The 24,043-nt window shown below is 44.9% G+C and overlaps 1 protein-coding gene across 1 annotated transcript in view; it reads left to right on the forward strand.

The window, feature by feature from the left end:
* Window positions 1–19,368, forward strand: part of GRM2 (glutamate metabotropic receptor 2) — an 85,984-nt gene extending 66,616 nt beyond the window's left edge. Inside the window, exons 3-6 of the mRNA XM_028718723.2 lie at window positions 700–1,537; window positions 3,048–4,114; window positions 12,886–13,060; window positions 14,939–19,368. Of these exons, the coding sequence (XP_028574556.1) occupies window positions 700–1,537; window positions 3,048–4,114; window positions 12,886–13,060; window positions 14,939–15,012 (2,154 nt within the window). The 3' untranslated portion in view covers window positions 15,013–19,368. The remainder of the gene's footprint in view (window positions 1–699; window positions 1,538–3,047; window positions 4,115–12,885; window positions 13,061–14,938) is intronic.
* Window positions 19,369–24,043: the final 4,675 nt, after the last annotated feature.

Here is a 24,043-nt window from a genome sequence, read left to right on the forward strand (position 1 = left end):
ACCAGATATACAGTACTGACAATGATCAATTTTGTTCTAAACACCAAACCATGGTTTGCATTGACTACAGTTTAGAATTTGAACCACAGTTTGAGAATCATATAGAAGGCAAACCATGCTTTAATTCAGAGCTTCTTGTGCGTTTTCATTTTCCATCCTCTCTGGACTCAGCTTCTTAAATGCATGTTGCTCATTTCCTTCACATGGTGAAGCAGCATCTGAAGGCAGAAGGATATCTATAGCTATAGCATGTCAAGTCAGATGTCATGCCAAACCACTGCCAGCAGAAACCATAGTTTGAAAACCCACTTCAAGCAGTGGTTTCTGGTTTGTTGGTTGACTGCAAATGCTTTTTAAGTCAGTTCAGGCCCCAAACTAAACCATAATTAAACTTCGTTAACCATGGTTTGGTCTGATTTCTAAACTGAATTTTCAGGGTAGAGTTGCTCAAATTCGGATCTGGGAAACATGAGGTTTATGAACTGCCTCCTCTTTCAAATGTCAACAGGAGAGTCTTCTGGGGCATTATGTTTAAATTATCACATTTTCCTCTACAGAGCAGGTAGAGTATTCTTCATCGTCATTGCTGCTTCATAACTATGATATTTCTCCTGTTGCCACTTATATGTTGCTCATCAAGTTGTTTCTTTCTTTCCTTCTTTCCTTCCTTCCTTCCTTCCTTCCTCTCTTTCCCTTCAGGTGGCTAACCTGCTGCGACTATTCCAGATCCCCCAGATCAGCTATGCCTCCACCAGTGCCAAGCTCAGCGACAAAACTCGCTACGATTACTTCGCTCGCACTGTCCCACCAGACTTCTACCAGGCGAAGGCTATGTCCGAGATCCTGCGTTTCTTCAACTGGACCTACGTCTCCACGGTGGCCTCAGAAGGTGACTATGGAGAAACAGGCATCGAAGCCTTTGAGCAACAAGCCAGGGCTCGCAACATCTGCATCGCCACCTCTGAGAAAGTGGGCCGTTCCATGAACAAGAAGACCTTTGACGGGGTGATCAAGGCCCTGCTGCAGAAGCCCAGCGCAAGGGTGGTTGTGCTCTTCACCCGGAGCGAAGATGCCCGAGAGCTCTTGGCAGCCGCTCAGAGGATCAACGTGTCCTTCACGTGGGTGGCCAGTGATGGCTGGGGTGCTCTCGAGAGTGTGGTGGCTGGCAGTGAGCCAATAGCTGAGGGAGCTATCACCATTGAATTGGCTTCCTACCCGGTGCAGGAATTCGCAGTGTACTTCCGGAACCTTGACCCCTACAACAACAGCCGAAACCCTTGGTTCCGGGAGTTCTGGGAACACAAGTTCCAGTGCAGCTTCCACAGCCAGAACTGTAGCCGCTTCTCCCTGAAGACAGGCAAGTTTGAGCAGGAATCCAAGATCATGTTTGTAATCAATGCGGTCTACGCAATGGCGCACGCCTTGCACAACATGTACCAAGCGCTGTGCCCCAACGCCACCAAGCTCTGCGACCCCATGAAGCCTGTGAACGGCAAGAGGTTCTACAAGGAATTCATGCTGAATGTGACATTTGATGGTAAGCCGAGGTTGTGCTTTGGGGTGTGGGAAAATAAAGGCTTGGGGGGTGATAGGAGAAGAAGGGTGCAGCTTCAGCCTAAGGTGGCCAGTGAGGCCTCATGGCAATTTCTCATATTATATGGGGGGAATATGCGCTTTTCTGTATGGACACATACAGTACAATGGGAGGGAGGAGATGTGGGGTTGCTCCATTTGGCCAGCCAAAATGCTTGCCCTGGCAGAATGCTTGCTTTAGCTTGATATCAAATTCCTTCTAAGGTTGTTGGTTCTGGGTCTGCATGCAACTCTGATCTGCTGTTGAGAAGGGAACAAAGCTTAGCCTGAAAGTTGCCTTTCTCCATTTCTGCTCCATCTCTTGACCAGCAAGCACTCACAGTGGCCTTATAGCACACAACCTGATAAGGAGGAGGAGGAAATGGGGAAAGTGCTCACAACTTTGCATCTTCCCTAGACACGGTGTTAATCATCTAACTAGCCATTTCTTGCCTGTTTTCTCTCTCTAAAGAGCAGCCCTGAAGAGACCTAATCTAGACTGAGATTGCAAGGTTGGTGGAGGGAGGCTTTAACACTGTGGCTCCTCTGAGGCCCTTGTCTAGATCAGGGGGCTTGTGGCTGCTGTTTAATAAAGGAAAAACAAGCACATGAAGCCAGTTATGTGACTACAGTGGTATCTTGGTTTACGAACTTAATCCGTTCCGGAAGTCCGTTCTTAAACCAAAGCGTTCTTAAACCAAGGTGTGCTTTCCCATAGCAGCGGGGGACTCAATTTACACATTCAACAGGAAGCGGAACATGTTCTGCTTCCAAGGCAAAGTTCACAAACCAAAACACCTACTTCCGGGTCTGCAGTGTTCTTAATCCAAGTTGTTCATAAACTAAGCTGTTCTTAAACCAAGGTACCACTGTACTGTCACGTCTAGATTGGTCCTTAGGGCTATTCCACCCACAGGTATGCTGAGCCTATACAAACAAGTACAGTAGGGGCAACAGACACACGTCTGTAACATCACAATGCCTGGGAACATGAAATTATGGGTTGAAATAACAAAAAAGAAAAGAAAAACAGCAGAACAGAACAGCACATTTAGCATGCTCAAACACATGATTATGGCACTTGCAACTGAAACTGTAAGGTCAAAAGGGACAAAGCACCCTATTAGGCTTTGGTTCATTTCTAACATGTTGTCCTGAATATCCATTTTGATTTTTGTAATTAAAAATAACCAAAAATGGGTTTCTATACATTGCATTCTAGTGAAATAGGATTTTCTGCACAAATGTGTTTTTTCCCTCTTCTTAGTGAAACATTTTTCTGTCAATCCCATTAGTCAGAAGTAGATTTATTTCAAAGTATGATAACACTTTGTAGTTAATCCTCTGTAGACATGCCCTGGAAAGGAGAGTGACAGGTACGTGTGGCGCTCGATTCAATTATATGTGGACATTTGATTTTCTAATCATTTAGCTTTTCCATCATTTAAATGAGTCTTTGCTCTTCTGCTTCGCAGCTCCCTTTCGACCATCATTAGACACCAAAAGCACAGTTCGATTTGACCACTGTGGGGATGGGATTGGCCGCTACAATATATTCAACTACCACAGAGCCAACGGGAGGTATCGCTATCAGAAAGTGGGCTTTTGGGCAGAAGGACTCATCCTGAACACAAGCCTCATCCCCTGGGTGAAGACCTCCATCCCTGTTTCCCAGTGCAGCGATCCCTGCAAGAAGAATGAAATGAAGAGCATGCAGCCAGGAGACATGTGCTGTTGGATATGCATTCCCTGCCAGCCTTACGAATATCTGCTGGATGAGTTCACTTGCAGCGATTGTGGACTTGGTTACTGGCCCAACGCGATGCTGAACGCATGCTATGAGCTACCCCAAGAGTACATTCGCTGGAAGGACGTCTGGGCTATTGGACCAGTCACCATTTCCTGCCTCGGCTTCATCTCCACCCTGTTTGTTTTCGGCGTCTTCGTGAAGAACAATGACACTCCCATCATCAAAGCCTCCGGACGCGAACTGTGCTACATCCTGCTCACCGGGGTTCTGATGTGCTACAGCATGACGTTCATCTTCATCGCCAAGCCCTCTACGGCGGTCTGCACCTTGCGGCGGCTGGGGCTGGGGACCTCCTTCGCCGTCTGCTACTCAGCCCTCTTGACCAAGACCAACCGCATCGCTCGGATCTTCAGCGGGGTGAAGGAGGGCGTGCAGCGCCCAAGGTTCATCAGCCCCACCTCCCAAGTGGTCATCTGCATGGCTCTGATTTCTTGCCAGCTCATTATTGTCGTCATCTGGCTCCTGGTGGAGACTCCCGGCACTCGGAAGGAGACGGAGCCCGACAAAAGGTACATTGTCACACTCAAGTGCAACAACCAAGACTCCAGTATGCTCATTTCACTCACCTACAATGTGCTCTTGATAGTCTTGTGTACAGTCTATGCCTTCAAGACCAGGAAATGCCCTGAGAATTTCAACGAGGCCAAGTTCATTGGGTTCACCATGTATACCACCTGCATCATCTGGCTGGCCTTCCTGCCTATCTTCTACGTCACCTCTAGCGATTACAGGGTAAGTCATCGCTTGCTGAGAATGGGGGCGGAAAGTAGCCTGTGGCAGGCACCTTCACATCACCTATCCTTATTCTGTTGGATGGGGAGAAAATAAGGGGGAGGGGTGGAGCAGATTCACGCCGGCTGCATCCACACTGCAGTTTGTTCCATTTTCATGACATTTTGCGAAGTGCTCATTTCCACATTGCATTTGAGCTTTCATGTGACATGAAAGCCACTTCCAGAACTATAGCTTCCTGTCAGCTTGCCTTTTCAGTCTCCGCACTATTAGCAGAAGCATACCTGGGGGTTGGCGAAGCCTCCCTTCGCCAGGGACACGGGTCCAGGGGGAGTGCAAAAAATCAGAATGCTTCTGTTGTCACAGTGAGATCGAACACGGAAAAAGCTTCCCATCCTTCTTGCACCCTAGCACGAAAGTGTGCAGATTTTTTCGCCCTTACCCCTTGCCTCGCCCTCACTCTGAACGCTTTGAGTACTTGGGTGGTGTAAAATATAGCCATTTCTAAAGTGGCTATTGAAGTAGTGTTTTTTTTTTCTTCTTCTTCTGGGGGGAGCTAATACAGCTCATTGCCAACAGTGCAATTGACCCTAGGGACTCTCTATTAGGCTATTGCACTACACTTCAAATATTAGCTGAACGGGTGGCGCTGTTGGTTAAACCACAGAGCCTAGAGCTTGCTGATCAGAAGGTCGGCAGTTTGAATCCCCGCGACGGGGTGAGCTCCCGTGGCTCAGTCCCTGCTCTGCCCACCTAGCAGTTTGAAAGCATGTCAAAGTGTAAGTAGATAAATAGGTACCGCTCTGGCAGGAAGGTAAATGCCGTTTCTGTGTGCTGCTCTGGTTCGCCAGAAGCGGCTTAGTCATGCTGGCCACATGACCCGGAAGCTGTACGCCGGCTTCCTCGGCCAATAAAGTGAGATGAGTGCCGCAACCCCAGAGTCGGTCACGACTGGACCTAATGGTCAGGGGTCCCCTTACCTTTACCTTTACTACATACTGTATATCCCTCTTCCAACAAAATATTGCTGGAAGCTTTGGCTTATCCGCCTGTCTTTCCATTCTTGGAACCATACTTTATGTCAACTTTATGTCAAGTTATTCCACTCAAACTCATATACCAGCCCAGTTGCTTTTTTCTTCTCTCCTTCTATCCTGTCAGGTTTTTCTGGAGCAAGCAGGCAAAATGGTGTTGTCAAATTGTTTCAGTCCAGCATTTCTCTGTTGTTTTCATGTGAAGGTGAGGGGTGGGGATTAGGTTGGATTTGTTGCATTAAAAAAAATAAAATTAAGTGAAGTATCAGCCTGTTTGGGATGTGTAGGCAAAGCACTCTTGAATTTTTTCAGCCTTCCTGTGCCGTTGTTTAAAAAAACACCAAAAACATGTTTGCAGGTATAGCTTGTTTTGCTGCTATCCCAGCTGAAGGATTCATAGTGAATCAGTTTTAAAGCCTCCCTTGCAGGAACAGAAACTGGTACTGGAGCGTTTTAAAGATTTATTGAATGGGTGATTTACAGCCTATTTGTTATTAATTCCACAAGTTGGATCAAAGTCAGCACAAACATTACAGCTTGGCAGACAGAACACCCCTCCCCCTCTCCTCTCCCCCCTCCCCCACTGTTTTGGGAGTTCTTCTCCCCGAGTCAATTTCAGGAGAGGTGCGAGAGGGAGGAGGGTGGGGAGGGACTCCCACTGCACAAGAGGAATCCCTTGCAGAATGACTTGTTGGGTGAATCTCAACCCCAGAACCCTCTGAAGCAGAATTTTGTGGGGCAACAGGGAGAAGGAGGAATCTGTGAAAATTGCTGCCCCTGTTTCATCTGGTGAGAAAGTCCCTTGGACGGATCTGGGGCCAAAACAGAAACAAAACCTTGGAGGAAGATATTTTGATAGTGCACAACAAATGAGCATTTCTTCATTTCTTAGGTTGTAGACTAATGATCGGGAAAGCACTTTAGAGAGACTCAGTTCACATAATAATTCTTCAGTGAGGGATAGCTGCCATTTTCAGTGATCTGGTTGTGTTGAATTTCTGAGTATTCCATTTCATCTCCTGATCCCAGCTCACCATATCTCTGAAAAAAAACTTGATCAGAAAAGATTGGAGGCAATTGCAATCTGGACAAACGTTGGAGAATTGCCAGAGATTTGGCCAATGCACTTAGCGGTGACTTGTGTTGAAAAGAATTGAATGTTTGTAAGCATGCTACTGTCATAATGAAGACACAGCAATTCAGCTATTTTGTGGGACTGTGAGGCCCATTCCACCCCCACAAATGTGCAGTTGCTTAAAGAAAACTCAACAGATTGTGTCAAAAACAGCAAGTTGCATAATTTTTCAAGAATCGTAGAAGAATGTGCGTTGCTAGCAATGAACATCAATGATTATCTGCAACTGGGGTAATTAGGGATGAGGAAATAATTACTTTCTGGACCTTAAGGTAATTTTTAAAATGAGTACAATATTTCCAACTCTCCATTCCTACTGCATCAGTCTCTGGGCCTTACAGCTACCCTGCCTTTGGTGTTTGTTTCGCTAGAGAAACAGCAGCCCCCAGTGGCCATCACTGTGCTATGCAGACCATACAGAAGTTCATTTTCAATATCTGTGAGTTCCAAAGCAGAAAATAGTTTTAATTGTTAATAGTGCAATAATCTTTAATATTTATAATATGGTTCTGTGGTTTTTTTTAATCATCTGGATATGGAAGCTAAGCAATCTCGGTTGTGGCCTTGAGGGACACCATCCTTCATAAAATAGGGATTGTGGTGTTTGATCTGCTTGTTAGGCAGGGAGTTAGGTTAAAGCTTCCTTGCAGCTTCACCCAACTGGTTTTATGTTAGAGCAATTTCACTGGAAAAGATGAGGTATCTGAAAAAGAGGTGCAGGAATTTGTTGTGACAGTCACTTCTTTGGACTAATGCCAAAGTCATGGGTCTTGCTAGTCTGCTTGGCTGGTGGGTATTGGGAACACTAGATTAATATGCCCAACATTCAAGCAAACCTCCATCATGAAGCTCCTTCAAAGATGTTGGCAGTTCAACCCAGGGATAGGCAGGCAGGCTTCTGGGATCTACTTTATTCTTTTCCTGCAACTTCAAGTTTCACCAGCTGGAGTTGAATGCAAAACAGAGATGCATGGTGGTGGAATTAAGATAATTAATTCTGATCATTAAGGAACAGGGTGCTCTGAGCACATGGCTCAGACCATGAATTTGTTTCCACTTTCAGTATCAGAACTGAGCTAACCCACAGATCCACCACTAGCTTGAAATGTACCTATTGCCCACTTCTGGTTTAACCCATCCTATGGCAACATCCCAATTTAGGATGAGTTCCATCTTCTGTAGAGGTGGGTCACTGGTATAGGGATAGATACTAAAATCTGGTACTGGTAGCAGGCACCTGTTCCATAAGGTCTTTGGTTAAATGCACTTGGCATTTCTGAGAAGCTTGCAGAGTCTTCGGGGAGCTTGTTAATATGATGCTGTGAGAAACTTTGGAACGATGCCTGTAAGAAACTTGGCCCAAAAGGCACCTTATTAGAGGTTTCTGATTTCTGTAAAGAGTACCTGTGTGCTATTAATGGGTGCTGAATAGCACAGCTCCATTGAAGCCACCCGGAAGCAGGGACCTTGCCTGCATGAAATGTGGGAACTTGAGTTTGTAATTTGATTAGGCTAATGGAAAAATCCTGCTATGCAGCTACCTTCTGAAGTGCTGAGTGACAGGGTCCTCTGTGCCCTCGGCTCCCAGAATTACTTTAGAAACTAGTACAAAACTATAAAAGCTTTTAAAAAACATCGCTGCTGTCCTCCATCTCCCTGCACATCTCTCCCCAACTGCTTGTTAGAGCCCAGCATAGCACCCAAGCATGCTCAAGGCTGGTGCAAGACATTTTGCTGCCTGAGGCAAAGCAGCAAATGCCCCCACCCCATCAAAGTCAATGTGAAGAAAGCCCAAGGCTGGCAAGTTCCTGTGGTACCCGAGGCAGAACACCCCTGAGGCAAAAGTCCCTCCTCCCAATCCATGGCACTAAGAATGCAAGAATAAATTAAATAACCATCTTCTGTGCTTTCATGACACCTCAAATCTGCCTGAGGTTGCATCTCACTCAGCCTAATGGTAGGGCTGGCCCACTAAAAGCTTAGATGTGTACTCTAAGACTGCCATTAGCTGTCCCACTTTGGACCCCTCTCTGTTGTGCTGCACATTTGACCATCTCTAAATAATGTAGGACCCCAGTTTCATCAACACTTTGCACAATATGTATGTTGTTCCAATATCCATCCCAAACTCTGAAACTAGACTAACTCAAGGAGAAGTTTCTAAACACAAAGGTGTTTAATATGACAAGGCAGCAATTTTTTAAAAAAACTATTTACAATATGTTCGTCCCATCTTTTCTCCAAGGAACTCAACGTGGCATGCATGGTTCTCATCCTCCCCATTTTATCCTCACAACAACCCTGTGAGGTAGACTCCTCTGGGAGAAAGGCATGGGTCATTCAGTGCATATAATTGCAAGTCAAAAGCCAAATTGGGGTGGAGGGGTAAGAGACTTCTGTATTCCCCTTTTAATTTGTATACCGCCTTTCTATATTTCTATGCACAAGGCAGTTTACAGCAGCAGCAGCAGCAACAACAAAAACATACACCTTATAATAATCTGATCCAATACAAAGCATCATAATAAAACATAACTTTAAAATAATCATCTTATATCAAATAAAGTAACATTCAATAATCTATTATAATATAATAGTACACAATGCAATTAACTCTCAAAACATCAGCAAATAATAATTAAACAGAAATTCACTCTTAACAATTGCAATAAATAATGACTAAGCTATGATCAATAAAAATAGCTTCAAGTCACAATTAGATGAGGGGATCCAGTCATGTAATAGTGAAACCAAGTCTGTATCACATATTAATCAACAAATAAACTCACAGGAGAAATTAGGTGTGCAACAACTGTTTGCAAGGTTTGAGCCTGAGCTTGAATGTTGTACTTTTGCAGCCCAGGAAGCTTGTTGTAAAGTTTTAACCCTACTAGTCCAGCAAACTGCTAAGACCTAGTAGTGGCAAGAAACCCACTGTCTTGATATTGCATTGCTGGGTCTTCACTTCCTGAGCTTGAGGTGGTGACAGAGGAAAACAGCATTTCTCTCATTTTCCCATGTGGGGTCAGACTAAAGGACTTCCCACAGGCAGGAAATTAGAATGAAAATTTCACTAAGCCTGCCAAATACCTGGTCTCAGAAGGCTCCAAAGCAAGAGGAAATGTTTCATCGGAGTTTTGCTAGAGGGTCAGATCAATGACATGTCAAGCCCACCTTCACAGAAACTTGTAAGAGTGCTTTCATAGCAACTGTACAATTAAAACTACTCCTGGACTTGTGGAGGGATTAAGGGCTGCTTCTTACTTTACATCTTGTATTAAGTTACCAGATAGTCAAATGCAAAGAAGTATTTGCTTTGCACAAGCTGGGAATGGCAAATATCCATTTAAATTAGTACGGTGTTGTTTTCCTAAACCAGAATTAACTATTTTTTAGAAAAGTAGTAATATTTATTAACTTGTAAAGCTAACATGTGCTGTGCTCTGGGAAGCGATCACTAAAAAGTATACTTCTACTACTTTGCCAGATAACTGAGCCAATCTCAGCTAAGTCATTTATTATTATTATTATTATTATTATTATTATTATTATTATTATTATTACCCCGCCCATCTGGCTGGGTTGCCCCAGTCACTCTATCAATTATGTATACTCAGCAAATCTTAAAGTAACAACGTACTTACAACGTAGCTACTTTCCTGGGGGAAATAGGGGGTACACAGAATATGGGGTGTGATGCTTTCTCCATTGGCACATCCATTTGTTTTGTTAGGGAGATTGTTCCTTTGTCTTCACTGCTCTCATTGTGGGAAATTGCAGTCAAACATAACGATGCATGAGTGCTAGTTAGTGCATTAAGGGGTTAAGATCACAGAGTTAGATTCATTCAGCTAGGATATGTCCCCTTTCCTCCAACTAGGAAGGAAGTGAAGTGAGAAAGGGCGTTTTAAACTTTGCTCCAAGCTTAGAGCACGTGTTTGAAACTATCTGTCCATATTTTTCTACCCAAGAGTAGAGTTCTCCTAGCTGCTGCTCAGATAAATGCATAAATCTGACCCTTTGGCAAAGGAGCCCTGTAGAAAATGAAAATCCCCCTCCTTCCCCAACTCTTGTGGCAGAATTCTATGAGCAGAACTCCACTCAGCAGCTCTCTGGTATTTCACATGGGACAATCCTAGCCCTACCTGGAGCCATCAGGGATTGAACCTGAGTTCTTCAGCATGTAAACCAGACGCTGTGGCCCCTCTTCCAGCTGCATCAGCTGCAACATGAGAATGTTGAGTTACATAGAACAATTCCTCAGGTGCATATGTTAAAGATAAGATACTGATTATAATCAGTATATTATCTATATCTATAGATGCTTGATACGAACTCAAGCGTTGAGTAGTCCTCAGTTGGAGGTCAAGGCAGGGATTCTGTTGATTTAATTACTCACTCTGCTGTGCAAATCATCCGAGGCTAGAAGCCCTAGGGAATTTTCAATAAGTGTTTTTCTAAAAATATATATATTCAGGCCCATGGCATGACATCAGCAACCTATTGCTATGTTAGTATGACAACTGCATTTATGATTATGAAAACTCTCCAATAGTCACCCCCAACCTAATGCCCTCCACAAGCTTAAGTTGTGAAAGGCCACTATCCAAAGAACCACAATAATTATAGGACAGTTGCTATTGCTGGAAGCATCAGGGAATAATAATAGATGTCATCCTGTGATTGGAAAATCACATGCTCTTGTGACTTTAGAGAGTGTGTTGATGTGTCTCAGGAAAGGAACCAACTGGTAGTTGACATTATTAGCTTTTTGTCATTGAGACTTGCTTTCTCTTTCTATGCACTCATTTTGGTAATTCCTTAATCTGTTGAAGGATTCGTTTTCTTTAAGAAATATATATGTATATGTTCATGAAATCAGCCCGAATCTCTTGACAGTTCCTGAGTCTTTGTGATAATAACTTTCAATTCATATTTCTCATTTGTTATATTAAATCCATTTATATGCCATGGGAGTTGTCTTCCATCAGTATGGGGAATGTACTGAGTGCAAAAACTGCAGAAGTATATTAATTTTATCGGAAGATATCATGCTTGTTTCTTAGCAATTCAAAGGCAGGCAATTTCAACTTCTTCCGCACCTTATGGAAGCAAATGAGTTAGTGTATGTAGAACTAGATTACAACAAGGGAGATATGGTAATACATTTTAAAGTTGATTTAAATAATAAAATAAAATAAAATCCATGTAACCCAAATAACAAAATAGAACTTCATGACACAAACATAAAAACTAAATTGAGCCAAACCAAGGGTGGCATGTGAATCCTACAGTCACAGGAAGAAATGATAAAGCTGGTTGTCCAGATATTTGTGATAAGATACAGACAGAGAACAACAATAAGAAATGAGAGCAAGAGGTGAGGCACACAACTTAAAATATATGCAGGGACATAAACCTATAGCTGAAACCATCAGATATATACTAATACATGACTTCCACTTAATTCAAAGAGGCTTAATTCTGAGTAGGGATCTATTCCTGAAGGATATGTTTCAGGATTTCATGGGCTGCACTCCTATTCCTTCAGGCTACACTGACAGACAACTAACTTCTTTAATGTGACATAACCTTATATGGGAGACGCTGGTGGCGTTGTGGTCGGAAGGTTGGCAGTTCGAATCCCTGCAACGGGGTGAGGTCCCGTTGTTCAGTTCCAGCTCCTGCCAACCTAGCAGTTCAAAAACACAACAAGTGCAAGTAGATAAATAGGTACCACTCCAGCGAGAAGGTAAACGGCATTTTTGTGTGCTGCTCTGGTTCACCAGAAGCAGCTTAGTTATGCTGGCCACATGACCCAGAAAAACTGTCTGCGGACAAACACCGGCTCCCTCGGCCTATAGAGCGAGATGAGTGTGCAACCCCAGAGTCATCCATGACTGGACCTAATGGTCAGGGGTACCTTTACCTTTAACCTTATATGGACAAGTGTGGTTTTATAACTGTACACTCCTACACATGTCTACTCAGAAGTAAGCCCGACTGAATTTCATGGGGATTTCTCCATCACCTGGTAGGCACCTATAAGATAGCAGCTTAAATCAGTTAATCTTGAAGGTGCTGTACAGGACTGCTGACAAGGGACCCAATACATGTCCAGCCCTAGGCAGAAACAACTTTTTTCATTTGTTTTCATTTGTTTTATTTTCAAGAATGTGATTGGGTTGCCCTTTTAATTTCCCCCATGTCCTTTTTTAAAGTTAAGCGACCAGCACTGTGAATAGGTTGGGTTAGCAATGTATGACTTTTGCCCACATGCCAAAGAAGCCAAACCTTGAAAGAAACCTTCAGAAACGCACATACCCTTAGGAAAACAAGAGAATGATGGTTGGTAGGAGAGAACGAAGAACTCAGAGTGCATTGCATAGGTTTATACAATTTGGGAAGATTTATTGAGTGAAGATCATGCTTCTTCTAGTCTAGAATCAAATGGTACTTCCTATTTCTCTGCCAGTTGGAAGTGTTTACTTGGGTAGTTCCTATATGCAGGAGGTACATAAGTAGGGACACATGTAAACACCACACTTTCTTTCTTTACCTTACAGATTGATGTACTGTTTTTCTTTCTTTCCTCTGCACAGGTCCAGACCACCACCATGTGTATCTCTGTTAGCCTCAGTGGCACAGTGGTCCTTGGTTGCCTCTTTACTCCCAAGTTACATATCATCCTCTTCCAGCCCCAGAAGAATGTCGCCAGCCATCGTGTTTCCACCAACCGTTTTAGTGTGACTGCTGCAAGCTCCAGCCACTCGCATGGTGAGTAACATAGGATTCCCCCTAGGTACTGTTCTCTGTATTCTGAATGGCTCATTGGGGCCTAATAGTGATTGATGGATTCATGAATTTGTTTAATCCTTATTTACAACATCTAAGCTACTTCCCATCGCCACACAGTGGTGATGAATTTTATAAGCTATTTTTTATTTATTTTATTTATTAAATTTATATACTGCCTTTCATCCAAATATCATAGGGTAGTTTACACCATAAAAACACAAAATACATAGCATAAGAATAAAAATGAATAACACCCCCAGTTGTGTTTTGTGATGAAATACTTCACCTTGTCTGTTCCAAGTCTACCATGTTCTGTAACTGTTCCTATGCAAATGCACCATTTTCCATGAGATTCTAACACAGTAATTCATCCATGAAGGTGGGTGCTTCGAGATGGGTCTTTATTGTAGTATTGGAGCAAGTTTGTTGAATTGCCCACATGCCCACCCCCACACCATTTAATCTGGATCTACCCTTTCCAGGGAAAATCTGATAAGCAAATGAACAAATCTATTGCCAACTATCCATTTGCAAATTAAGCTCCTCCCACCCTAATCTGGAAACACCTCGTGACAAACAAAATAATTTGAGGGAGTGATACATACAAATCTAAGGGTACTGATTTTGGCACAGGTATAAAATTGTGTGTGTGTTAATGGTCAAGTACATGGCTACAAAGACAGCTTGGTTTTGCTAATCAGTATTGTGAATGTTATACTTTGCAGTAAACAAACAGTATAGATAAGCCAAGAAGACATTTCTATTAATGACACAGACCATTTATTCCCTGTTCCCCTGTAAAGGTACACTTGGGTAGAAATGTCATGGGGCTTACAGTTCAGCCATTACAACTCGGTTTCAAAAGCAGAAAACCAGTTTGGCTTTGGCTTGTTTTCCTGGTTCAGATGTGATGAGGAGCTCCAGCTTAAAACAAGCCAAAACCTCCACACTAAGGTTGGCATGTGAGAGGAGGGGAAGAGGACTTGATCCTGGCACCCATTGTTGGCTTCCTAAGGCAATGGTTTCCAGAAGCCTAGAATGATAATCCAAAACAGGCCATAGAGTGGCCCTTCCTACTCTGGGAAGAATAAAACATTCCTAATAATAATTTTTCTTAGCTGTGTCCAAGTCCTAACAAAAGGGTGTGTTATTGCTAGATCTGCTAGTTCTCAGTGGCAGCATGTTAGAAGAAAATGTGGTGACAAACAGCATCTTGCATTCCCTTGCTACTTGTGTCCATTCGGACAGAGACAACATGTGATCAGGATTTTCATATAAGCAGTGCTTATCTGAGGGAAACTCCCATTATCCCTGACCATTGGATGGGTTCCTTTCTCCAACAGTGACCAATCAGTGCCCTGGGAAGCCCACAGGCAGTGTGTGCGCTCTGGCTTACGTCACGGTGTTCCATTGCACCAGAAGCTGTTTAGTTATGCTGGCCACATGACCCAGAAAGCTGTCTGCGGACAAACGTCGGCTCCCTCGGCCTGAAAAGCGAGATGAGCGCCACACCCCTTAGCCACCTTTGACTGGGCTTAACCATCCAGGGGTCCTTTACCTATCTTGTAAGAATGAAGACAGAGCTGTGCATATTGCATGGTATATAAATAAAAGCTCTAAACAAATCAACTCAGTGTTTATATCAATGAAATGTGTTGATGATTGTGTTAGAGCTGATGTGCTAGAATTTGAGATGGCTGAAAAGAGGAGATGATGGGCAGCTCAGCTATGATGCATGGGAACTCAGCACCACCAGGCGAGATGGAGTGGTGGTTTGCAGAGGGTAGTGTTTGGGTAAGTGCAGGATTGTTTAAAACTGCTGTTCATTGAAACCTCCTTCTGTTCTCTGCCCCACAGGGTCATCTTCTCAATTTGTGCCAACAGTGTGCAATGGCCGTGAAGTGGTGGACTCCACAACATCATCCTTGTGAATGCCTCTGTGTTCTCTGTCAGTTACCGTATGTTGCCTCTGTGCTCGCTCCCTATGAACACATGCCTTCCTCTTTCCCACTGGGCCTCTTGTTTCCTAAAAAGAGAGAGAGAAACCCTGTTCCCCATGCCTATTCGTTGAACAAGTTTTTCCAAGGAAAAAGCAAGAGAACAGAGATTATCCTTTACCCCCAAAGTCCAGCACCAGTTTAGAGATGCAAGGAAACTTTGGCACAGTTGAGAATGTGTCTGTGAAGAGGCCCGTGATGTTGCCCTCATGATATGGATACAAGACTGATTCCCTATCAGATTACTAGGGTGACAATGAAGAATCCACATATATTCCTTTATCTTGTCTACACTTGAAAAGGAACGGTGAAGCTGTTGGTTGTTGTTGTTGTTTATAACAAACTGCATTCCCTCAAACTTTTCCTCAATGTATACAATACTTCAGCTGTTAAGAGGGAGGATCAGTATTAAAACTCTGAAGAATACCAAGGAATCCGTGGTGCTATGGATTGAAAAGATGGGATAGAATCTCCTCACGATTTAAAAACCTGGTGGCACACACTGATACTTGCAATGACTCCAAACATACATATATTTGTAATGTGTCTACCAGCTGTTTGCAAGCATAATCTCTGTGAGAAGCTTCCTGAAATGAATTGAGAAAATGTTCCTGTGATAATATCTGAGAAGAGAAATAGAACCACACACCTGGTTTTTAACAGAATAGTGAGTTATATCTTATATGCCGCTCTGCAGAGCGAAACAAGATGAGGCAAAGAAAACACATCCCAGATGAGTCCAGTATTATTCCTTGGTTGGCATCCATCTGTTTCAGGAGACAATGGAGGAGTGCACCTTTGTGGGTGAAGTCAAACTGTTAGAAGGTTACAGCGGCTGCTGTGGCTGTAGAGACCAATGTGGGAGAGACATGTTTTGTTGCAGCTGGGGCAGGTGAAGGTGTCCGGCTGTGCTGCTACAGGTGCAACATGGAATTTCTTTTCTCTGCTCTCCTCCCAGCAGTCATTCCTCCTCTGATCAGTGCTATGGATACACATCCCAACTGTCTCCAGGCACTGCAGTCATCTGCAAGGGATTCCCACATGGCGGGTTAAATGTTGCCAGCCTTTATGTCACATTTGCAGACATTTGTCTGCCAACAGGCCTGGTGCCTAGAGCCACCTTCCATTCTGCGGACATGGCTAAGCCGGCATAGATGTCATGAAAGACAGAAGTGCAAACCGCTGGGAATGTGGGCTTGGAAGAGCACATCTTTGTTTGAGAGCCTGTTGTGCCATGTGATGCCCAAAATCTTCCTGATACAGCACATGTGGAAGGCATTGAGGAGCTGCTCCTGGCGGTTGTAAGTTGCCCATAACTCCCTTGCAATGAGAATTCACGAAGAAAACAGCAAATGATAAGGCCATGGGAAGTGTAGGATGGTGATTTATTTATATGATGAGTCCAAATGGAGAGATACCATTTTGCCAGCATGTCCCCAGAGTCAAGTTGCTCCATATTTTTTCCTAGGTCACTTGGAGAATATTAGGGCCCTGGTCAAGACCAGCCTTTCCCAACCGAGTACCTTCCAGATGTTCTGGACTCGTGTTCATCATTCACAACCACCTGGCAAATGACCAGGAAAGTCCAAAACTTGGAGGGTACCAAGCTGGTACAAGACTGCTCTTGAGCTACAAAGAGAAATGCCTCTGAATACCTGTTGATGAGAGTTGCAGGAGGGCAGAGTACTGTGGCATTCATGTGCTGCTTGTGGGCTTCCCATAGGCATCTGGTTGACTATTATGAGAGCAGGATGCTCGGCTATATGGGCCATTAGCCTGATCTAGAAGGCTCTTCTTATCATCTTAGTTCTATCCTTCAAGCCTAGGCCACTGGAGTAACCAAACTGCTCAGCGTTATAAGGAGTATGATGGACAGATTGCTCGTATTCTTGAATAGACTGGAAGGAAAATTCCCTTTGTCAATACCAGTCATACAGCTCTTGAAAGTGGCTCATAATTACCTAGACTCTTGCTTTACAAATAGCACTGGAAGATTTCAATGGAAAACACTTCAGGCCAAAGTATATATGGTGCTGAATAACATTGTCAGTTATTAGCTACGCTTAACAGTAACCTGTTATAAGCCGTCATAGTAAATTGTACAGTCAATATAGACAGATTTCACAGTATAACCAGGGCACCAGACCATTTTGTGTTGTTCCAGAAACCTTTCTGAACCTCATTGCCATCAACAGAGAGATCTTCTACTTATTCTAAACGATGCTGATTTGAAGCGAATATTCCCCAGCAGACTATCACAGGGGAAGTTGTTTGCAAAAATGTGACCTTGAGTCAAAAACAAGACAGTCATTTTGCAGATGATTACTTACAAGAAGCACATCCCAACAGCGAAAAGGAGGAAATTTGACAGTCCCCTGCAAATATGGACTTCTTTTTTCTATGTACTCTGTAGTCGCAGTGTAAACTCTCCTCTCCTCTAAAAAGTTAGCATAAAAAAGTGCTACATGCATGACCTCTAGAAAAGGAAAGTAAATGGGGAGAGGGGAGATTCACTTGAAGGCTGACTCCAGCTTTTGAAGGACCTTTGGCCTGGGAGGACTGACTCCCTAAGCCTGTCAAAATAAAACTGGGGGCACGGTGAACAAGGGGGGCATGATTTAAGAATCCTCTGCACCACTGCCAACGGCCCTTACCAGCCCTCTTTTGTTCATGAAAGGAGACAACTTCCCATCTCTGAGCTAGTCAGGGCTTCTTCTCAGTGAGAACCAAGATGGTAGCACTGAATCCTAAGGTTTTGGTGGTGGTCCTTAAAGGGTCAGAGACCCCACTTCTGGCAGCAACTTTGGCACTCACCTTTCATTTCTTTTTTGAGTACCACAGGGTTTACTCTACGTTAGAACATTGAGTCCCGAGTCCCATCCATTTTTGTTAGCTAATAAGGCAAATGATACTTCCGTTTTGCTATTAAGTTTCTCAAGTTTTTCAGAATATAACAAACAGCAACCCTCCCTCCATTTCTTTAATGTCAATTCACACAGTGAACCTGGTTTGCAGATTGACATCGATTGAGACATACATGAGGAGTCTTAATGAAGGACCACTAAAATGGAAAATAGTAATTTACAAAAAGGTTCCCAACTCTGCACTGAACTCATCAACGCAACATTAATTACTTTGATTCCTTTATATTTTATTCCGTACACAAATCCAGAAACGCCTACTATATACTGCGGAATGTAACCTCTTCCTGGAAACATAAAACACACTCCATATGTATGCTTAGGACCAGTAGGTCTCATATCCAAAGCTCAGTACTGGTCTAAGCCTTCCAAGCTTTGCAAAATGATGCACTTAGCCACTAGCGGAGCTCTGCCAAACCATCGCCTCTCCCCACCTGCCAGATCTCACTTATGGGTAAAGTTGTCTATCAAGCAGTACCAAACTATGTGAAGTCTTTGTTATACGCCTCTGTTTATCTATGATGCTCGACAATCACTTGGGCTGAAGTTTCTCTTTGTGAGCCGATTGAATTCCTAGCAGCTGAGGGAAATGAAATCACCCATGTAATTCTCTCTTAAGATGAGATACAATGCAATTGCTATGTCAGATCTTTGCTTCCCCCTCCCCTGGACTAATTTTATAGCTTAGGAAATGGATGGCATAAGGGGAACACTTCAAGGCCTTAGTTGTTCACAATAAAGGGAAACTAAAATAAAACAAGTCAGAAGCACAATTTTACTTCTCTAAAGCAATTCCATTCATAACAAAACTATACAGAATCATTCTATACAGCTTCCAAAGCTGGTACAAATCAAGAAGCTTGGAGGATAATGTTTTTCCCCTGTATACAGGCAGCAGGCCTCACTCTTGCCTCTGGAATGAACAATTCTCCCTACAGCTTTGGGGGAAGGTGGAGCTACCTCACAATCCCAGGAAGATCAACATTTCAAATGATAGGAGTATTCTTTTTTTAAAAATATACTGTTTGGAATCCCAGTTCATAGTTGTGAAACTGACTCAAAGGCAGAGCTAAAAATCACTCTATTACTTTACCATTGTGAACTCATGCTGGGAGCCATCAGTAGAATGGCAACTACATTATTCGAACTTGTGAAGATGCTGAAAACAGGGAATTGGGTGTTTATGAGGTATTTGCAAATTGCAGTATTTCCTATGTATTCATGTAAATGTTTGAACCAGGCAATGTATTCTAATGAGTCGCAGTAGAAGTGTTTTGTTTTTTTTTATAGGCAAGACATAATTAATAGAATACCATTTAAAATGTTGTGTCAGTGCCACTATTTTTTAAAAAATAAAGCAGTAGACCTATGGCATGTCTATACTAGATTTCTTCCGCAAGTGATGATTTGAGGCGCCTACACTATACCGTGGACCTGCCTCGCCTGTGCCATCCATATTGACAACAGGTGTGAAATGTTGTAAGGTGCCACTACATGTCATAGCCCTGTTTGTTGCAGCAAGATGAAGAAAGATATTTCCTCATCCCCTCCTAAAAAAAGGGGGGATTTTGCATGAATATCTCTTTAATTGATCAGGTCTGCTTTTTGACATCTCATTGTAGTAACTTTCTGGGGCTGAATCTATGTGCAAAATTCTGAACCAGAAAATGGACGGCCTAGAAATTATTATTCTAAACCAATAGGAACATAGGAAGTTGCCTTATACTCAATCAGACCATTGGTTCATTTAGGTCAGCGTTGCCCATGTTGAGTGCTAGTGGTTCTCAGGGTTGTTCCCAGTCCCTACCTAGAACCTGAGACCTGCAGCAAATGCTGAGCGGATACTCTACTGATTAGCATGCAAGGGAAATCTTTCCCTACATTTTTGGACATGAGACTGCGGTTTATGAGACTCAGTAGGTGTGGCAATAGTTATATTGGGGCCCCGCTAATTGATTTATTGGTCCTCAATTAGCTACGCATGGCCGCCCACACACTTCCCTGCGAGACTCTGCTCCGTCTCCAGCAGCTCTTCAGTCACGCCTTAGCAGAGATAAGCACAGCGGTGATGAAACTGTCACGTCCTTCACTTAGCTTCCAGACAAACACACAGAGACCAGGTTTGTCCATTTCAGCTCTTTATTCCGACATTCCCCCAGGGATTTCTCCTGGGCTCCTTTCCGCCATTACAGGCTACGTCTTTCTCCCTCAACGACCAGAGGGGAACAGAACAGAAACTCCTCCCAGACTCCTCCCAGCTTCTACAAGCTGACGTCAGAATTGAGGCATCCTGGGAACTTCTTAACCTGTTAAGTTCCAAACCTGACACCCCCTCTATGCCGAAACCATTCTGACGAGACCTTCTGAGTTCAACACCTTCCCTTTGCCTTGTGCCCCTTCCCGGCATCTTTCCCAGGCACCTGTTGAACCCCTTCAACATTCCCAGAATCACACTGTGCGACACTTTTCCACGCACCTGTGACCTGATACCCTACTGACCCTTTAGAGCCAGCAGTTGTGTCTTCTCCGTCAGACTCTTCCCCCTCTGACTTGACACCCTGTTTGTGAGCTTTCTCCATTACCGGAGATGAAGCCTCACACCTGGACACTCCTTTAACAACCCTTGGAGATGCCCAAACCTGCCCTGAACCCTGACCCTGGACTTGGTCCCCATCACCGGGTTTTGAACCCTGATTCTGGACCTGATCCCCGTCACCGGGCTCAGCCACAGCCCCCCTTCTCCTTTGAGAAGACTTTGCACCCGTCACCTGATGACGTATTTCCTTTTCCTTGAAAAATTTCTCCAGAGCAGACCCAGTAAACTGTGACCCTCGGTCGCTCTTGAACCCTTGCACCTTGGTGGAAAACCTTAGTTCCACCTCCGCAACCCAATCCTTGATCAGTTGCGCCGCCTCCCCCTGTGATTTGAGAGAGAGACACCAGCCAACCTGGCTGTGGCCATCTGTCAGCGATAGCACATACCTGGCCCCACCCAGACTCTCACCTCATGGGTCATGACAGATCTGTGTGTGCAAGCTCAAAAGCTTCTTTGGCTACCCTCCCAAACCCGGGAAAACCAAGTACCTTTGCACCTTTGCATGCCCTGCACCCTTGGGACCTCCCACATTTCCGGAGTTTGTACCCTTTTGTGCACCTGTGCAACTTTTTTGCACATGACTGGGAACCTTAGCACACTGCACCTTTTCCAGCATTCCCACCACCCTCCAGAGGTGACTCCAGAACAAAGAAATTATTCTTGCTCTGCAGCTATGTTAGTCCGTTGTCGCCCCCCTCTGAAAATGGAACAGGTGTCATTTTCAAAGCACACTTTTGAACCCCTGCGTCATTAGAGCAGATACAGATAACCGACAACTATTCAGTCCCGGCACAACGCAGACCTCTGGCTCCTCCTGTAAAGGAGAGAAAAACACGTTAGCCACACCACAGACTGATTTTCTGTGCTCCGTCTGCGAACATTAACAATTGTTCCTGTTGAAAACAGCCCTGCAGTTCCGCAGTTTGCCTATCAGGTGCTGCCTGATAGCAGAAACCAAAACACCCAGCGTGTCACTGTGTCCTGGCTGGAGTTGTTCTCCACAGTTGCCATAGAAGCAACAAACGTCCCGCTGCCTCTGTCCTTGGCAGCGTCCGAAACCGCAACATCCTGCGTTGCTCTGAAGACTGGACTTATCTCAGAGCTCCCAGACAACTCTGCAGCACGTATCTCCCGCTGCAGCAGATGGCTGGCCTTGAAGTCTGTAGCTGTGTCCTGTTTCCCAGGCTTCGACTTTCGACGCAAACATCTCTTGGCAGCCTTTGGAAAAAGAGGCTTTTCTGTGCTTTTACTGCTCACCGCCCCCCCCCCACTGCTCCCAGGGCTCCCAGGACGCTTTCCTGCACCCCCAGTGGTAGGTAAAGGGCTCCCAGCAGCTTGCCTTGGGCTCCTCCCGCTGGCCTCCTTCTCCTTCTTCCGGAAAAGCACTCCTTGCCAGCTTTGCCCCCTCTGAACCGCCACTTCATTCCAGCAGGCTCTTAAACTTGCCTTTGGAAAAGTCCGCCCCCCCCCACCTGCTCAGCAGCACTCCTTGTGGCTAAAGCATCAGGGACAGGGGCTCCAGCCGTCTCTAGGCTTTTGTATTCCTTCTCCAGGCTCTGGCCTTTTGCTGAAGCTTCACAGCAAATGCAGCTCGTTCCCAGACAGCCCTTTCGCCCCCCCCCTCTGGGGCCCACAGCCCTTCCCAGCTGTGCACCGGCTCTCACGAAGGTGGTCAGCGCCATCTTGCTTTCCTGTTCTGCAGCAGCCATCTCCCAGCCCTTGCTGTTGCCTCCAGCCTCATAAAACTCCCTGGAGCACTAGCCAAGTGGCCTCTGGCTTCCTGGCACCCAGAACAATAGACTTCAAATCAGCAGCCAGGTTGCCCAACTTCTTAAAGTGAGCATGGAATGTCCTCCAAGACCTGGCAGCCTGCCATCCTCTTCCGTTCTCCCAAGGGGCCCCAAGCTGTACTTACAGTTCACATGCTCCTCTGGCACCCGTGGAGAAGCGTTTCCTTGCTGCACAGGCAGCCACTCTGTGTCTTTCAGCCAGCTGCTTTTAGCTCCGCAGCTCTCCTTGCCTCTCAACACCAGGCAAAAAACTCCGCCAAACTCCTGCCGTATTTCTCTGCCTTCGACCGCAGACTTCAGTGACAGTTTTACAAGCGGTAATTACCCATAACCTGTGGCAATAGTTATATTGGGGCCCCGCTAATTGATTTATTGGTCCTCAATTAGCTACGCATGGCCGCCCACACACTTCCCTGCGAGACTCTGCTCCGTCTCCAGCAGCTCTTCAGTCACGCCTTAGCAGAGATAAGCACAGCGGTGATGAAACTGTCACGTCCTTCACTTAGCTTCCAGACAAACACACAGAGACCAGGTTTGTCCATTTCAGCTCTTTATTCCGACATTCCCCCAGGGATTTCTCCTGGGCTCCTTTCCGCCATTACAGGCTACGTCTTTCTCCCTCAACGACCAGAGGGGAACAGAACAGAAACTCCTCCCAGACTCCTCCCAGCTTCTACAAGCTGACGTCAGAATTGAGGCATCCTGGGAACTTCTTAACCTGTTAAGTTCCAAACCTGACAGTAGGGGCCTATAAAAGGGACGCGGGTGGCGCTGTGGGTAAAAGCCTCAGCACCTAGGACTTGCCGATCGAAAGGTTGGCGGTTCGAATCCCCGCGGTGGGGTGCGCTCCCGTCGTTCGGTCCCAGCGCCTGCCAACCTAGCAGTTCGAAAGCACCTTCGGGTGCAAGTAGATAAATAGGGACCGCTTACCAGCGGGAAGGTAAACGGCGTTCCGTGTGCTGCGCTGGCTTGAGTGAGATGAGCGCACAACCCTAGAGTCTGTCAAGACTGGCCCGTACGGGCAGGGGTACCATTACCATGGGCCTATAAAAAGAAACGCCTCCTTCCCACCAAAATATGCGGAAGCCCTGCTCAAATACTTGAAACTACCCTTCCAAATGTTGCTGGACTCATCAGCACCCATCAGGCCCAACCAGAATGGCCAATGATCAGGGGGCGATAGGAGGTGGAGTCCAACAACATCTGGGGGAGCACATTGTGAAACACTGCTCTACACTAGTACTTGGCAGAGGCAATCTGGCCTCATCAGGAAACATTTGTCTCAAGTACCAAAGTATAAATGCCCAACCCTTGGTGGAAGGAACAATTGTGGCTGCTGACACCCCTTAGCAGACCAGCGCCATCCAGTTAAACGGGATTACAAGTAAAAGCATGCAGCTCCTATCCCGTTCAGTCTGCTGCTTTAACAAAGAAAACAGCTGTAATTGTGTATAGAAGTTCCTACATTGCTTGGAGATTCCAGAATATGCCCGTAGGGTTCTTCTATCTATTCCTCTCTTCTAACCCTTTCTACCGTTGTTATTTAAGCAGTGAATCTTACATCTGAAATTCACAGAAGTCTATTGCTGTAAGCCACTTTGGGTAAAGGGGGAAGACATGCCAAAATCGGATCTGGTCTACTCTCAAAGGTCTTAAAA

Source organism: Podarcis muralis, chromosome 2 (genome assembly GCF_964188315.1).
Source record: "Podarcis muralis chromosome 2, rPodMur119.hap1.1, whole genome shotgun sequence".
NCBI classification, from domain to species: domain Eukaryota; kingdom Metazoa; phylum Chordata; class Lepidosauria; order Squamata; family Lacertidae; genus Podarcis; species Podarcis muralis.